Source organism: Euprymna scolopes, chromosome 11 (assembly GCF_053919585.1).
Source record: "Euprymna scolopes isolate OS-2025 chromosome 11, ASM5391958v1, whole genome shotgun sequence".
NCBI classification, from domain to species: Eukaryota; Metazoa; Mollusca; class Cephalopoda; order Sepiida; family Sepiolidae; genus Euprymna; species Euprymna scolopes.
Window position 1 is genome coordinate 138686842 of NC_136492.1, and position 15722 is coordinate 138702563.

The 15722-nt window shown below is 35.0% G+C and overlaps 2 protein-coding genes across 2 annotated transcripts in view; one reads left to right on the top strand and one right to left on the bottom strand.

The window, feature by feature from the left end:
• LOC145288091 (cx9C motif-containing protein 4-like) overlaps window positions 1-6180 on the bottom strand; it is a 57074-nt gene extending 50894 nt beyond the window's left edge. The window contains exon 1 of the mRNA XM_080136146.1: window positions 6071-6180. The gene's annotated coding sequence lies outside the window, so the exon portion shown is untranslated. The remainder of the gene's footprint in view (window positions 1-6070) is intronic.
• Window positions 6181-8599: 2419 nt separating this feature from the next.
• Window positions 8600-15722, top strand: part of LOC145288092 (EF-hand domain-containing family member C2-like) — a 110366-nt gene continuing 103243 nt past the window's right edge. The window contains exons 1-2 of the mRNA XM_080136147.1: window positions 8600-9098; window positions 13732-14065. Coding sequence (XP_079992273.1) covers window positions 9057-9098; window positions 13732-14065 — 376 coding nt within the window. The 5' untranslated portion in view covers window positions 8600-9056. The remainder of the gene's footprint in view (window positions 9099-13731; window positions 14066-15722) is intronic.

Here is a 15722-nt window from a genome sequence, read left to right on the forward strand (position 1 = left end):
CTATGAATATCTTATAAAATGTAAAAATAAAAAGGACAAATAGTAATATGATCATTTAGCATATGACGCAAAAGAAAATAGCATTTACATAAAATCTTTCATTATATATATATATATATATATATATATATATATATATATATATATATATATATATATATATATATAGCTTAGTGTGTTGGAGGAAAAGAGTGAGCTCAATTCTATAAGAGAAGACTTATTAAAGCTCAACAAGTATCTTTGGAGCTTATATATGAGAACAATAGGAATGGGAAATGAAGTCACAAAACTATATATTGGTGAATATAGATTGGTTCATTTATTCAATAAGGGATTACAGACAATTAGTTGGGAGATAGAGGGTACTCTTTATGCCAAGGCATTTCGAAGCCTAATGCTTCTCATCAGAAGAGTAGAGAAGATGCTAAGTAACATAGTGGGGACACTGCATCTAGCGTGGGATTCATTAGGAACGAAATAGATCAAATAAAATTATAGATGATGTTGGGGGGGTATCGAATTCTAAATAAAGGAGGAGTGTATTATATATAGTGTAATGTAGAAAGGTGTATAGAGTCTTTATCATAGTCTTAAATGGATGTAGTATATGTTTTAGGGTTAAAGTTGGGGTATAGCGTGGATGGGTGGTAGTTCTATTTTAACGGTGTGTAAGGTGTCTATTATCTATGGAGGGGTAGTTTTTGATAGATGCAACCGAAACGACAACAGCAGTATGAAGGGGTATTTGTAAGGCTATAATACTGGATTTCAGAGTACAATATATGTTAGGTAACATGTGGCAATATTTCTAGGTTTTCTTTGTTATTAGATATACAGGAAGGGGGTTTGGGTATAAGGCAGAGGTTTCTACCCCAGCCTTATACCCAAACCCCCTTCCTGTATATCTAATATATAATAATAATTTATAATAATAAAGTAATTAAAGAAATAGGAAAAAAAAAGACAATGAAAAATAAAACTGAATAGATTTCAAAATTTTAACGATGATTTTATTTTTTTTATACAACATTATAATCAAGTCAAACTTGAATTATTTATTCGACTTCACAGATTAATATTTCTTTAATTAATGGATTTAATTGTTAATTAGTTGATTATCTGTTACTCTAGTGAAAATACCTTTTATTTTTTACAAAAAAGTTACTTTGAATATATATATATATACTTTGAATATATATATATATATATATATATACTTTGAATATATATATATATATATATATACTTTGAATATATATATATATATATATATATACTTTGAATATATATATATATATATATATATATATATATATATATATATATAAAAATATATATATATATATTCAGATTTATACTAACCAGTGAAACTTTTACTAATGCTTATCTTCAGATGAAAAGAGCTTATCTTTGAAAATCCATGAGTTAAGGATTTTTCATTATTTCAATTCATTGCTTGAATTCTTGATGGATCAATAAATATTTTAATTTATTCAATTTTATTTTTCATCATCAATTCTTCTCAAAACATTTAAATATATGTATTTATCCTAATAATAATAGTTCCAGCATACATGAACATTCTTAGCAGGAGTTATAACACTTATAAAAATTTAATTATGGATGAACTTAAGGAAAATTATAATTCCAGGAATGAGCTGGAAGCTGCAGAAATTGGTGTGGCAGGCTGTAAGGGGGAATTCCAAGTAGGAAGGCAGCAATAGAGAGTAGAGTGTATATCACACACAGGTAGTTTGTGACTTGCATAATTAGTTTGTTGAAAAGAGCTGTTTTGGGTACTGCTGCCCCTGGTCCCCACGGCAACTGAGTCTGACAACTTGACAAGAGTCAAGTCTGGATTTGCGAGGCTCCTAGCTGCCGAGCAGAGTTGAAGATTTGCTGTGAAAGTCGCTTGTTTCATGGAGAGGTATTCATGCTACAGTCAGCTACTGCCAAAAAACAGAGCATCAATTAATTTTAGATGGGATTTCTTACGAGCAAAAATGTAACGTAAAAGTAAAATGTCTGTTATTTCAAATTGAATTTTGTGTTTTCTTTTTTTTTTTTACATAGGCATCACTACTTATTAAGGCCCAGAGGCCACTCGAGGATAAGCGTTAAAGAGTGTACAGTAGTCAATTGGACAATATAGTAATCGTTAATAATTGGAATTTGGTAAATTTGTTAACCTAAGTGGAATGGCTCATCAAGAACTTGTTTACGTTGGACGTGAAGAAAACCATATTGTAGTCAGCTGGACAGCAGGAAAATGGAAGACAGTTCCACAGGCGTGCAGTTCTAAGAAAGAAGCTTTGTTCATGGAATCTATGTTTAGGTTTAGGCACAGATAAAGAGTGGAAGAAATTATTGACAGTGGTTTCAGTTAGATGAGTGTTTCTTGTGAATGTTTGGCGATGGGGGGGATTGACTGGAGCTCAGTCGAGCACTTGCCATGAAAATAACAAACAAACTCGCAACATCTCTTCTGTGAGATAGAGGTTGCAGGGAAGAGAAAAGGACACCCCCTACGAGGCTACGAGGTCTATTTTGAATTCTATCCAGGCAGAACAGGTCCTTTCTAGCAGCTCCTGCCCAGATGTGGCAACAGTACTCCATTCTTGGACGTATCTGGCTCTTATATAGACAGAAAATTACCTCAGCAGTGAGATATCTACTGGATTGTTAGAAGGATCCCACCATTTTTCCAGCGGCCTTTTCAACAGATTTGATGTATGTGTTCCATTTCAGATCAGGAGTAAAGGTGAAGCCCAGAAGCTTGTCAAAACATGAGACCTCCTCAAGACGAGAGCCATTCATTTCAGTTGATGCCAGATGGGGATCAGAGTGTTGATGATGTAAAGATAAAAGCTTGGTTTTAGATGCATTAAAAGTAACCAGTCACCTCTTTCCTCATTGTACAATGTGCTCAAGATTGGAGAGAACTTGATTGTGTATGGTCTTAGATGTGCTACCATAGATGGTAGTGTCATCAGCATAAATGTCTACGAATGATGTATGGATGTGATTTGGAAGATCATTAATGTAGATCAGGGAGAGAGTTGGACCCAGGATGAACCCCTGAGGACTCCATCATTAATACTGTGAGCTTCTGATTTCTGCCCATCAACTATTACTCTTATGAACCTATCAGAGAGAAATGATTCAATAATTGAGAAGACATTTCCAGCTATACCATAGCTGGAGATCTTGTGAAGTAAACCTTTATGCCATACCCTATCAAAGGCCTTTGATATGTCAAGAGCAATTGCCCTAGAAAGGTTGCCTCTGTCAAGAGATTCGCTAATCCTTTGAGGTATAACTGTAAGCACATCTGCTGTAGATTTAGTAGAATGGAAACCATATTGTGTGTCACTAAGAAGGTTATTTTTGCTGAGATGGTTGATTACTTCTCTATTTAACACAGATTCCAGCAACTTACTCATGACGCACAGGAGACTTATTGGCCTGTACTGAGAGGGAGATGAGCGATCACCTGAATTCTTAAATACAGGGCATACTGATGAGATTTTCCAGGCTGATGGGAAGCAATTCTCCTTAAGACAACGTTTAAACAGTTTTGTAAGTATGAGCGCTAGTTCTGGTTGAAATTTTTTGTGTAGTATAATTGGAATGCCATCAGGGCCGGTTGCTTTACTGGAATCAAGGTTTCTGATTAGCTTGGCAACATATCACATAGCATGTTTTCTGATATAGGAGGAAATATTGGGAGTTGGCGGCCTTAGTCACAAAGGGTAGAATTAGCTACAAAGTTCTTGGCAAAGAGTTTGATTTTGTTTGATGCTGACGTGATTATCTCAGGTCCATTGATGATAGTTGGAATAGAGCACACACTTCTGTTCAGAATTCTGTTTGCTATTTGCCAAAACTGGTAGGAACTAAGCTGCTGCTCAGCTACTTTGGACTTGACGGACTGAGCATACAACTCACTTGCGTTCTTTATTACTTATTTACAGTGGTTGCTAGCAGTCCTGAAAGCGGCTTTAGTGTCAGTACATTTATTACATTAGAAGCAATGGAAAAAGTGATTTCTGTGCACAATGGTAGCAGCACATTCTGGAGAGAACCATGGCTGGCTGTTAAGGTTTTGCTGGAACTTTTTCGAGGGTATGAAACGGTCTATACCTACAATTAACCATTCCGTCAGGTCTGATACTATAGAGGACACATCCTTTTTAAACATGGAACGCAGAGGTAGATCTGATATAAGTGTATGGAAGTTATCCCAGTCAGCCATAGAGTATCGATATACTGTACGATGGAGAGGTATGTCTGAGGACTTGTTACATTTCATTTTTTGTTTCTATTTTTAGCACAGTCTTATTTCTGAGTGTCGTCTTTTAGCTGACGGTGTGTTTGCATTTGCTTTGTTCTAATCGTAAACAAAGGAGCAGTGACAGATATATAAGAAAAAAAATAATCTATAAATTATAGAACCAATAGGAAAAATGGAGATGGAAGATTTAAATGGATGGAAAGATCGAGGAGGGAAAAATACCATGCAAATCTCCACCGGAAGAGCTTTAAGAGAACTGGAAGCTTAAGGAGGTTTTGAGTTACTTAAATTCAAGAGAACGGCAACATTTATTAGAACTGGAAACTCAGCGGTAAAAGCCTATCATGAGAAAACAATATTATTTGCAATTGCGATCAAAAGAAACAGAATGTACTGGAAATTTAGTGATACTTATTGTCACTCAGACTCTAGGGAACACTATTCAATTTTGCTGGGGAGTGATCACTCGTAATGAGTAAGGAATAATAATAGCAGTTTTTTGGTTCAAAATTTTTGTGAAAATTCAGTCAAATGTTGCATAAAGCATTCATAAAATAATCTGCGTTTCATAGGAATATTACTAATACTACCACTAATGATAATAATGATGATGATGATGATGATGATGATGATGATGATGAAGGCTTTACCCACTCCTCTCACACTCCTAACTCTGTTCTGCTGACCTGTTTTCCAGATGACTACTGTATGGTCATCTTCAAGTCCAATGTAAACAAAGTTTTGTTGAGCCGCCCCATTAAATAAGCCATTTCTACCCCATTTCCTTCACTATTAATACACAGTTATCTCGTGATTATCATACACTCATTAACCCTTATCCTCGAGTGGCCTACGGGCTTTGATGACTGTAAAAAAAAAAAATGACAATACATGCGGTTTAGGGCAGTTAATCTTTTTGCAATAGAAAATACTTTTTAGAGGTAGGTGGCCACCTTTTCAAGCGATTACATGTGATTTTATGACTTTGCCACTTAGACTTAGGATCAGTGACAAAAATGTTAAATGTCCTTTAACCTAGAATGGCCCGGAAATAGAAAATCAATTTACTTTAAATTTATATTTGGAACTCTAAAATATTTTTTTTTTTCTGTAGGAAAAGCAATGCACAGCGCCCCCACACCCGCTAAAATCCCGAACAATCTTCTAACAATAAACAGTCGTTACTCAGCCCGTAACACCGTCGACCGGGTAGGACGTGACCTAACTTTTTCCAAACTGAAAACGAGGCTTGAATTTCAGATCCCCTTGCGCTATTTGCACCGCATTCGATAAAAGATAAGATATTGCTAAAAAAAAAATTTAATTATTATTATTATTATTATTATTAATACCACCACCACCACCACCACCACAAAAATGACATATTTGTACGAAAATACCGAAAGCGATCGTCAAGTGTAGAAGATGGCATGTAGAGTTCTTTCCCTTGCATCACAATGCTTTGCTTTATTTGTGGTATTCGTTAGTCCCCATTTTCAGGCATTTTTCTCTCGTTTACGTTGTATCATAACTGTAAAGAAGAGTGCATCGCCTGAGTTATCATCTTACAAATAAGTTTAGCTTTTCTTTTTCTGTTTACAAAACTCAAGATTTACCCATTGAATCTGTGTGTTCTTTTTGCGCTAAATTAATTCAACAAACAATAGTTCGGTCCCAATACCAGTTTATATATATATATATATATATATATATATATATATATGATAAGTAGATTAACATCATAAGTGAAAGATAAAATTATAACAAAAGACTTACAGTAGCAATAAAGGAACACGGTGTATAAAATTTGGCAGAGAAAATGCGTTTACCCGACAACAAAAATTGACGGTGACGAGTTGACCTTAAGGGAAGTAACTCTATTTGACTAAATTTACGGTCACTGTTGTCGTGGCAACCAGAATTATTATAAATACAGTCTCTGATTAATGTTATTTTTGCTTCTTTTATGTATTATTTAATCGTTTAGTATTTAAATGTATCAATCAGATAATATTACATCTTTTCTATCTACTGCACCGTTGTCTGTCTGTCCGGGAACGCAACTGAAAACAAAGCCTTATACAAAGATCAAAACAAGTTTCAGTGCTTGTGCAATGAATGCAACTATGTTACCGCGTTATTTTTTAAATAGTATTTTCGAGTTAAATTCAGTTTGTGATATTTTTTGTTTATTAAATTGTTAGGTGAAAGTACGTAATGGTTACAAAACCCTACCCCTCCCTATATTAAAAATGGGTTTCTAAATAACGATATTATTTTAGCGCGGTAACATAGATGCACAAGTGCCTAATTTTTCTCGACTAACATTCTATTCTAATTGTGGTCTATTTATTTTTATTATTTATTTATTTTTAATTTTATTTATTTACAATAATATCGTGGGGTGTGCTTTTGCATCGGACATACGGAAAATACGATGGTTATGGTTTACTTTATTTATAACTTGAAAATTATAGAAATGAACTGATAAGCATGAAAATGTTCAGAGCTGGAAAGCAGGTATGCACAATAGTTTTAATGATACACTGCGAAAAGTTAGTTCAGTATAAATACAGGTTATTATTTTATTGTGAGTGATTTTAGCTCCGCCCACACTAACGTTTTTTTAGCAGAAATAAGATAGACCTTATAAAAAGATGCCCTTTATTAACTCCAGCATGAAACCTAAGTCTGAGTTACAAACGATAAACATTGCGTGATGACACACATTTTTTTTTTGTTTTAAATAAAATATACTAGTAGTTTAATAGCGGCCATTTTAGAATTTAAAAAGCGAACCCCCACTCTAAGATCGAAAATATTTTTTGTAATTTTTCCAAAGTGTTGACATGTAATCGTACAAAAGAAATAGAATCTCATGTATATTTTCTTGTTGACGGCGTCGGGTATTGGGTAAATGAATAAATGAATGTTTATTTTTTTATTTATATATATATATATATATATATATATATATATATATATATATATATATATATATATATATATATATATATATATATGGGAGGGTATATAACGTTTTACTTCCATAACCTGATGTACGCTCTTAAGAAGAAACATAATAGAGATACTACTTGCAGAGTGGTGTAGATTGACTGTAACTATAACGCTTGTGGGTAATATACAGCCACATCATAACATTTAATTAGCCAAAATAAATTAAGTGCTCATTGTATTTTTTTTTTTTTTTAATTTAGAAAAAATAGTGAGTTAACAAAAAAATGGAGAAACGAGAGCATAAAAAGATGATACTTATTTAGAATAAAACCTATTTCCAAAACAAAAATACAGGAAAAACGCAAAACAAAAACTTTATGATGTATGTACCCGTCACGGAACGAATATGTCATATTCCAAAAATCAGGCAAATTGACCAAGTATTTTCTTTTTCTAAGAAAACAAATTTTATGACGAAGCGAGACGTTATGTTTGAATTCTCCATGTTTTATAAAGAGGAGACAACTTAATTCGAACTATCGAGATCAAAACGCAGCCTTGTAATGGCTACATTTCCCTATTAAAACTGCTAAAACCGTAACAAAATGATTTTCTATATACAAAAGAAATACTTAATCAATTTACAGCAATTTTGGAATATGACATTTTAAAGATTTTTTTGTAATTTAGTTATTTAAAATAGGTTTAATTCTAACTAAATAAGTACCAAAAAGACTGATTTCATTTCTATTAAAGTCTATTGATGTCTCCAATTTTCGGATTGTTCTAGTCTACACATTTTCAGCCTAGAAGGGCGACTATTTGTTTGTTTATGAGCAAATACATAAAATATGGCACGAGTCCAAGTTTGCGTCAGGAAAATAAATGCTGGTTACTATCGTAATATAACTTTACTACTTACAATCATGGACTCTCTCTCTCTCTCTCTCTCTCTCTCTCTCTCTATATATATATATATATATATATATATATATATATATATATATATATATATATATATATATATATATATATGAGTGGTCAAATTGAGATGGTTGTTATTTATGAAAATTAAAATATTTAAATTTAGAAAACAAAATATTCATTTACCAATATTATTGATAAAATTATGAAACTATCTATCAGTTTAATTAACTGATAATTTATTGAAGATATCGATAATTAATGGCTGTGACCAATTTTAATCACAGGCACACACACGCACACACATATATATATACATACAATATACATATAATCATATAATCATGCACACACACATACACTCTCTCTCTCTCTCTCTCTCTCTCTCTCTCTCTCTCTCTCAACCCACCCACTTGCCCATTTAGTCGTCTTCGTTTCCATAGTAACATAACAACAAAAAATAACACCCATGTCCTCCTGAAACCCCGAATGCCTCGGTTTCTTCTTAATTCCACGTATTAACACGTTCGGCGACTTGGAAGACATTTCAAGACAATCAGCTTTCTTTATTTGATCTCTTTTTTTTTTTTTTTTGTATTCTTCTTGGTAATCCTTTCAGTCAACACGCAAACATAACAAGTAATTAATTATTACAGGTTTTGTTCCGCCTTTTTTTTTTCCTTAATTAATTATCAACTGTCTAAATTGATCAACGCGCTAACACCGAGATTGGCTTATTAAACGAACCACACCGAACTCTCATTGACTTGCCTCTCGTTTTCACCTTCAACGTTGACAACAACAAAGAAAAAAATCACGAGAGAAATTTAAAAAAAAAAAAAAGTTTTAAAAAGAAAAAAGAAAGAAAGAAAGAAAAAACATGTCCCTTCCGTTTTTGCCCGGCAATTCTTTCAATCACGATGTAAGTAAAGAAAGTCGTCCTGCTGGCTTTTTTTTTCTTCTTCTTCTTCTATTTTTCATTGTAATAATTTGCAATTGTGTTTTCATAAGACTAAAGCTCTGATTTGACATCCATCCTGCTCATCGATAAACTTCGCTTTCTTTCGTTAACAAAGGATTAAGTATGTTCGAATGTTATTGTTACTTTGACTTACGTGCGCTAAATCTGTTTGGAACGACGAAACTTTCTAGTGAAAGTGAGGTCACACACGTAATACACTAATTACGTACAAGGGTCACGTTCCAATAACCCCTTATTAATAGCCTCCCCAAAAAGAATCAGATGAAACCCAGGGCCCGTTTAACATGGGGGAGGGGTTAAAATGGAGTCAGTACTTATGCACTTACGTTACCGTGCTGAAATAATAACGTTATTATTTAGAGAGCCATTCTTAACATGGGGAGAGGCGAGTGTTTAGTACTTATTCTGTACTTTTACCAAACAATAAAAAGGTGTGTTATACTATACACATAGATTCGAAAAAGTTGTCAAAAATCAAATATATAACAAATAAATGTTATCAAAGGCAAGATAAGTTACTTTTCTACCTAACTGGATAATTTTTTAGTGCTTTTATTTCATATAACGTGTTTATTCGGCTCGAAAAACATACAGTGTTTACTGATGTATTTGAAAAATGCAAATGGCGGCAGCTCGCTGTTGAACACGGTAAGTGTAGTATCTGTTCCGGCAGATACTGCAAGCAATCCCACATATAAGACCTTGGTCAATGTAGGTGCAACCCTTCATACCAATTGCCACTATCCAGCTCCTCTACTCCCCGGGGAGTTGGTCCACATTTACCCTTCACTCCTCACATTAAAAATCGGCCTTGTGCCTAATTTGCTCGGTGGGGGAGCAAATAAATACCATTTCTTGACCTTTTGGCCAAGATCAAAGTGTAGTATCTATTCTTACTACATGCTGTACTTATGTTTGTAACTTTGTGATATAAAGTGGGGGATCACTTGTCTGTATTAATTTAATGTAAAATGATCACTCCTTTACAACCAGTCAGTCTCAAAGCCATTCAAGTCATTCTCCAAATCATTCAAATTGTTTTTGAAGCATTCCAGTTATTTTTTAAGCATTCAAGTCATCCTAAGTCATTTACTTTTTATTTATTTAAGTCATTTCAGACAAGTTTTTCGGTCATTTTAGTTTATCTTTAAGAATTTCATGTCAATCCTACATTCACACATTCATTCATTACACGAGAGCATGCAACTAATGGCTATCGGCCTTGTTTAGTCTGAAGTCTAAATGTACACACCTAATGCTTCAGGTCCTGTAGAAGTCACAAATTAAAATCTGTTTCCTCTCACAAATCAATATTCCCCCTGAGCTATTTGGTCACACAGTGACCAATCAGCTGGTAGAGTGTATTGATTCCTTCTGCCATTTAAGGAACTTTTTAGCCCTTTTGGGAACCGAGATCGGCCAGTAGAGAGAACCCAACCAGCAGCAAAGACAGACCCCTCTTCGTTCTCTCCTTTCTCTATCTGTCCACTGGACACTTCAGCTTAGACGACCTTCACTGAAGACAACTGCTGGCCGATCTACTCACCCAAAGAACCAAATTTCCACAAAGTTAGTTCGGTCTCACTCAGCAGCTGGTGGAAATAACCAGAAAATGTCGACCAAACATTCCTCAATTTTTTAATGAATACGCTGTCTGTTTTTATCTAATATTATTCTATGAAGGCTATGGTTTATAAGTTGGAAGAAATTTAAAAAAAAAATAATCATGTAGGTTAGGGGTAGAGTTAGAATTGGGTTACATACATGTTTGTACTTTTATTTATTGTATTTTCATGTTTTTCCTGTTTATCATTATAATTTTCTCGTAGCGGTAATTGTCTATATTTTTGAGATGAGGTGTTTTCATTGATTGAGATTGTCGGACTGACTTCCTCATCTTGGTTGTTATAGTCACAACGTTTCGGCCGTTTTACCCTCCGGCCTTCATCAGGTGTTTTGTATCGAACTGGAGAACCGTTTGTTAGGAGTCTCGAACCCAACGCTTTATTATTATTACGGGGATACCGTGTTCGGACTCCAGCTAGGCTCTGGGACATAATTGCTGATTCTCTGTTTTGAATGTTACTTTTTTACTGCCTTCGTTCAGGATTGAACTCAGCACCTTTGGGTAACTGTAAACTTTGATACAACGTCTAGGACCACTCGGCCATATGTCACTCATAGCGTTTTAACATTTCGTGATCAGCCGCTTCCTGTTATTCCTATCAGCAGCTGAGAACACCTGAGAAACATTAAGGAAAGCACGAGGCAGTAAATGCATAAGTTTCCTTTGTTTTAAAAGAGGTTTTGTTGTTTATTATATGCTACGTATTCAACTATTAATTATATGGATGCAAACGCGCATTTCCCTAAATTCCTCTGGGATCTTTTCACAATTCAGGTGTCTCAATTAAGATCAAAACAAGGTACAGGAAATGCTTTGATGTCCCTTTTTCATCACAAACTTTATCGTTATTCAAGAGCGGATCGGGACAACTTATGATCCTTTATATCTGAAATTCATCTTAAACCAATAGAAATGTGTCCTGCATCGCATCTAAAATACCTGAATGGTCTACTTGTATTGAAAGCTTCATATCCTCAAGACTATTTTCTCCTTTTTTTTAGGGGAGTGCTGTTCTGTTGTCACAATGTTATCCTACCATGCATTACCTCCTTCTTTAGGGAGCTGTGTATTATATGTTCGTTCATTCATCATGATACTATTCTACTAGGGCAGTATCATCTTTTTGGGGGCAATGTTAAATCCTCCCAGAATTTACCTCCTCCTTTGATGGGTACTGTAGTATATTTTCATTCATCATGATACATTTGTCCCAAAAATTACCTCTATCTTTTAGAGGAGGGGGGACAGTATAGTATATGTTTGTCTTTATGTCCTCTCAGAATTACCTTCTCCTTTTTGTAGGAGTAATAGTGTAGTATCTGTTCTGTTATCATGATTATTATCTTCCCAGGCATTAACTCCTCCTATTTTTTGAAGGAGTAGTGCTCATTTGTCATAATACCATCCTCTCAGTCATTACCTCTTCCTTTAGGAGGGTCAGTGTAGTATATCACATCCACTGCACTACACTGGGTTGCGGTAGTTCTCTAACTGAGCTGTTTGATCTTGGTTATTGGGTTGACCATAACCTCTTCCGTCCAACATCCTGTGCCATGGGCACCACTGATCCATTAATAATGCTTTCATTGGATGCCTATTCAAATCTACCTTGCTGCAAATTCAGGATTTCACCATTGTCTGCTACAGTTGGCCAAGGTTCAGTCGTTAACTGGTGCTGCCAAATCTGTTCATCATGGTAGAACCTGCAAGGGATTCTAAACCCAGATGAAAGCCTCAGCACGACCCCGTTTTCACTTCTTCATCACATTGAGGCCAGCAGATTGTATTTAAAGAGATCAAGAAGAATATTATTGAAATTCCTACATTAAAACTATAAGACGACATCTGTATGGTCGGTTGCGTAGGATCTCTTGAGTAATAAGAGAAAAACCATGATATGCTTGACATTGCTACAGGACAAAAGATGAGATCGTCAGTGATGTGGTATTGTTGGATCCTAAATATGGAACCACTAAATTAGGAAGATATGTCAAGACGTACACAAAATTATTGACAGAAGACACTGGCTTACAAGTTGAAGATCTTCCTTTGGCCATGGAAGGTCTCTATTTTCCATGGCCTTAGGAAAATCTTCAAGTTGTAAGTTCAAATTCTTCAAGTTCTTGTAGAGGGAAAGAGTTAATTTGGTTTTGGCAACCCACCCGATATAATGATGTATGATATGATGTCATCATAGGTCACCTTCCAAGTGAGTTATAAAAAGCAATCAACATCTTTTTTAATCTTCTATAAAAGACAAAACAGCTGCACGCATTTTTGCATATCCAGCAAAGGCTTTTTTTGCGGAGGTTCTCAGTGGGGCTACTATATTTTAGAACTTTTTATATACTCCCTAGATTGTAATATCTACGATTTGCGAACGGTTGTCGTCTCTACATTTTTTTTGAGTGAGTTTTGGAAAAAAACCCTGGTTTCCAGTGTTTGTTTGTTTTTTCGTATCAATAAAACAAAACTGAATTGAATCAAATCAACTCGCTGGCCTTCGTGGCCGGCACGTCTTGAAGGCAATCAGCTTTGATCGATGTGGAGAATACCCTTCATATCAGACAATTGCTATTCATTTGAGATCTCCCCCTTTTGGGGGGAGGAGTTTGGTTACCCTAACATCATGGGGAAACAAATAAATGAAACAGTGGAAAGCTGAACTGGCCTTCAGCCAACGTTTATTTCTGCACCTGCGTATTCACTTAGCAAGTCAACTTTTGGATTGACATCGCTAAATTTGAATGCCTTCCACTTCTTATGACTTTGTAGCAGTAAGATGTCACGTTTTATTTCACTTTCTTTTCCGTCTTCGCGTCACCGTATCGAGCCTGCCTGACTACTAACACTTTTTTGTTTTCTTTTACACCTACAAACACCCAGGCAACACCGAGTACCCCCACTAGTCTATTAAAAAAAAATAATCGTTTTCTATTTTCACAGATTGGAAAAACCAAATTTCACAAATCGCACCATTTCGATATCTGTAACAACATAACACAACCAGTTGGGGAGTCTAAACCAGGTATTGGTGGGGAGCCTCGGCCAGACCAGCTTGTCTCTCCAGCTTCGAGTAACATTGGAAGAGGAAACGACCAACCCACCTGGATAAGTTTTGATCGGAAAGTCCTCTCATTTGGTGCTTTCTACCAGGAACCCGTAAGTGAAAGACGAGAGGAGACATTCAGAATACATGAATGTCAAATCTATTTTTATTTAGAGGACGATTCCATCCAGGTTGTTGAGTTGAAGAAAAAGAACAGTGGCATCAATCAAGGTGAGCCGATTTAGTTTCAATCTTTCATCATCTTTTTACACATAACACTTTTAAGGCTGTTCCTGCAGATAAGTTTGAGTAGCAAACAATTTATTGGAGTAAATAAAAAAATATATATAAACAACACAACAATAATAATAATTATTATTATTTTTGTTGTTGTTATTATTATTATTATTATTATTATTATTATTATTATTATTATTCACTGGGAGTTTTCACACAAACCATTATCAAAGACTACTTTCTGTCAACAATCTGTGGTGTTCCCTAGAGTCTGAGTGACTACAAGTCTTCCCAGATTTCTATTACTCTCCACCTCTTTCAATAACCTTTGCAAATGAATTTGCATTATCACAACAGTCGTTTACTATTGAATTCTCATTGGAAGCAACCATTGATCTTCACTGGAATTTTGGTGGTAATAAACCTCCCCAAGATCCCTTCACACTCATCAATAAAGGTCTGGTTAATGCTTTTTCTATATCCTCCTTGGCCCTTCACGACTGTTTTGTTTGGTTTATTCTGACACTGTTTTCGGGGGAAAGGAGTAACTCACAATGATACAATTTCAATTTTGTTGATTCCATATGGTGTTTCTATGTGTTTCACTTTTGTAGCTCATGTGTATTAGTTTCTGCATTCAAGGGTTTTCCTTAATATTTGATGTGTTTTCATTATTGTTATGAGTTGTATTTTCTCAGCTGTCCCTCTGATTCCAATCTCTCCTATTCTTTTATCAATGTTTTTCAGAATTGTTCCTAGTGCTCCTACTACTATTGGTATTATCTTGACTTTCTCCGTCTTTGATATCCCTTTCAACTCTCCAGACAATGTCATGTATTTCCTCCACTTCTTCATTTCCTGCATATTCACCCTGTAGTCTGCTGGAATGGTGAAATCTATGATCTGACAGTTCTTTTCCTTCTTGTTAACTATTATGATATCTGGTCTTCTTACTTGGATAGGTTTATCTGTTTGTACGTCCTTGTCCCATAGGATTTTGTAACTTCTGTTTTCAAGTACTGCTGATGGTTTGTGCTTGTACATATGTCTGAGTGTTCAAGATTCAGTTGTTTGCATAATTGACGATGTACTTCCTCACTTGATTTTATCTATTCTTGTATCCTTCTTGCTGCATTTGCTTTTTATATGGTTTATCGTGGAGACGGAGAAGCAGAGAAAATGTATGAAACTGGCCAGAGAGCTGAAAGGGGTTTGGAAGATGAAGAAAGTCAAGGTAACACCAATAATAGTGGGAGCACTAGGAACAATATCGAAAAACTATTTTTTAAAAATGGCAGAGGTTGAAATCAGAAAGATGGCTGAGAAGATACAACAGATAACAATAATGAAAATGACTAAAATATTAAGGAAAAGTCTTTGACTGTGGAGACTAATATGCATGAGCTACAGATGCAAGCCGGACATATAGAAACTGCCACAGATGTGAAACACAAAGAAATACCACATGAAATCATCAAAACTGAAACTGTATAATTGTAAGTTAACCACCAACCATAAAATTTAAGGAAAAAAATGTTGACATCAACTGGTCCTACATTCAGTAGTCGCAAAGGGTAAAGAAGGATGGAAAGACCAAGGAGAGAAAGCACTAATCAGACCTCTCTGGATAAGTAAGTGTGAAGAGGACTGG